The following is a 2032-nucleotide window of genomic DNA, read 5'->3' as shown; positions in this document are numbered from 1 at the left end:
GAGCATCCTTTCATATGTTTATTGGACAACTTGCAGACAATATGTATCTAATATATCCAAAAGTTATATCAGACCCCTATTGAGGATGTAATTAAAAGTTTTAGGGGATGATAAGGATAGTTGACCAATATTTAAGTGTGTTTAAGTTATCATGCACTTTGTACTGGTGGCAGCAAGTAAATCTTCTCTCACTGTAAAGGAAGAAAAGCTACAGAGACAACTATGACAGTTCCAGAAATGAGAATAGAAATTTGTGTAAAATGCAGATGCAGGGAAATCCTTAAAACTGAGTTACTCAACCTTTCTCTTATACTGGACTGCAAAGGAGAAAAAAAAAATTAAATGCCATATAAATTAATCAATTCATTAATTAAATCTAATGAATGAATTAAAATAAATTTCAATTAATTTAACTTCTCCCTAATGAGAAAAATTAAATACCAATGAATTAAATTTTGTCAGGTAAAGCTCTGGAGGATTCCAAACCATTGTATTATCTGAGATTTCTCCCCTGTATCCAAATCAATTTTCACCCCTTCGAGGGTAATATTGTCTATATTGAGAATACATAATTAATATGAAATGAAGAGTGCTCAACCACTAATGAGAGGTGTCTTAATTTGAGCCTATGTTCTCATTAGCAGGAGGTGATCATGGTTTCACTTACTTCAATGTCATGGGAAAAAAGTGTGAGATGTCCCCCAAGATTCTCATTTCTGTTGTAAACTTACCTTCTCCAACTTATTTAATCAGACAGATGCTGCTGTAAAGGGATTTGACAGAGGTAGTTTAAATCCTAAATCATTTAAAATAGTGTGATCATCCAGGTGGATCTTATCTAATCACAAGAATCCTTAAAAATGGTCTGGGTGCTTTAAGTGGGTGCGTAACAGGGGGGCATGTGAGGTCATCGTGTGGGCGGGCAGGGTCGGATGGTTTGAAGAGAGGAAGACGGAACCGGAGCCGGGCATGGCAGTGGATGTGGTTCCGCCCAGAGCCGAAGATGGCAGTGAGCGTATATTCAACCTCAGTCACCAGTGATAAGGTAAGTCGAGATGACATGCTGGCCTGGATCAATGAGTCCCTGCAGCTGAATCTGACAAAGGTCTATCAGTTGTGCTCGGGAGCTGCCTGTTGTCAGTTTATGGACATGCTGTTCCCTGGCTCCATTGCCTTGAAGAAAGTGAAATTTCAAGCTAAGCTAGAACATGAATACATCCAGAACCTCAAAATACTACAAGCAGGTTTTAAGAGAATGGGTGTTGACAAAATTATTCCTGTGGACAGATTAGTAAAAGGAAAGTTTCAGGACAATTTTGAATTCGTTCAGTGGTTCAAGAAGTTTTTTGTTGCAAACTATGACGGAAAAGTCTATGACCCTGTAGCTGCCAGGCAAGATCAAGAAACTGCAGTGGCTCCCTCCCTTGTTGCTCCAGCTATGAACAAACCGAAGAAACCTCTCAACTCTAGCAGTGCAGCTCCACAGAGGCCCACTGCTACACACAGAACTACTGCAACCCCTAAGGCTGGCCCAGGTGTGCTGCAAAAGAATCCTGGTGTGGGCAATGGGGACGACAAAGTAACTGAACTGATGCAGCAGGTCAGCATATTGAAACTTACCCTCAAAGAATTGGAGAAAGAAAGCGATTTCTACTTTGGAAAGCTAAGGACCATTAAATTGATTTGCCAAGGGAACTAGGGGGAAAACAACCCTGTATTGCAGAGGAGTGTGGACATTCTCTATGCCACAGATGAAGGCTTTGTGATACCTGATGAAGGGGGCCCACAGGAGGAACAAGAAGAGTATTAACAGCTTGGACCAGCAGAGCAACATCTGAATTCTTCAATCCAAATCATGTGCTTGACTGTAAAATACTCCCTTTTATTATTTTTAGAGGACTCACTGGTTTCTTTTCATAAGCAAAAAGTACCTCTTCTTAAAGTGCACTTTGCAGAAGTTTCACTCTTTTTTCATTAAGTTTGAGTTAGGAGCTTTTACCTTGTAGCAGAGCAGTATTAACATCTAGTTGGT

The 2032-nt window shown here is 40.0% G+C and overlaps 1 protein-coding gene across 1 annotated transcript; it reads left to right on the top strand.

The window, feature by feature from the left end:
* Positions 1-1003: 1003 nt before the first annotated feature.
* Positions 1004-1699, top strand: LOC308239307 (microtubule-associated protein RP/EB family member 1-like; the record flags this gene model as incomplete). Its single annotated transcript, XM_080652113.1, has 1 exon — positions 1004-1699. One exon carries the CDS (start codon positions 1004-1006, stop codon positions 1697-1699), a length of 696 nt encoding a protein of 231 aa, XP_080508239.1.
* Positions 1700-2032: the final 333 nt, after the last annotated feature.

The sequence above is a fragment of the Plecotus auritus genome (genome assembly GCF_963455305.1).
Source record: "Plecotus auritus genome assembly, chromosome: X".
Taxonomy (NCBI): Eukaryota; Metazoa; Chordata; class Mammalia; order Chiroptera; family Vespertilionidae; genus Plecotus; species Plecotus auritus.
Note: the sequence above shows the minus strand (reverse complement) of the source record. Positions and strands in the feature narration are given on the sequence as shown.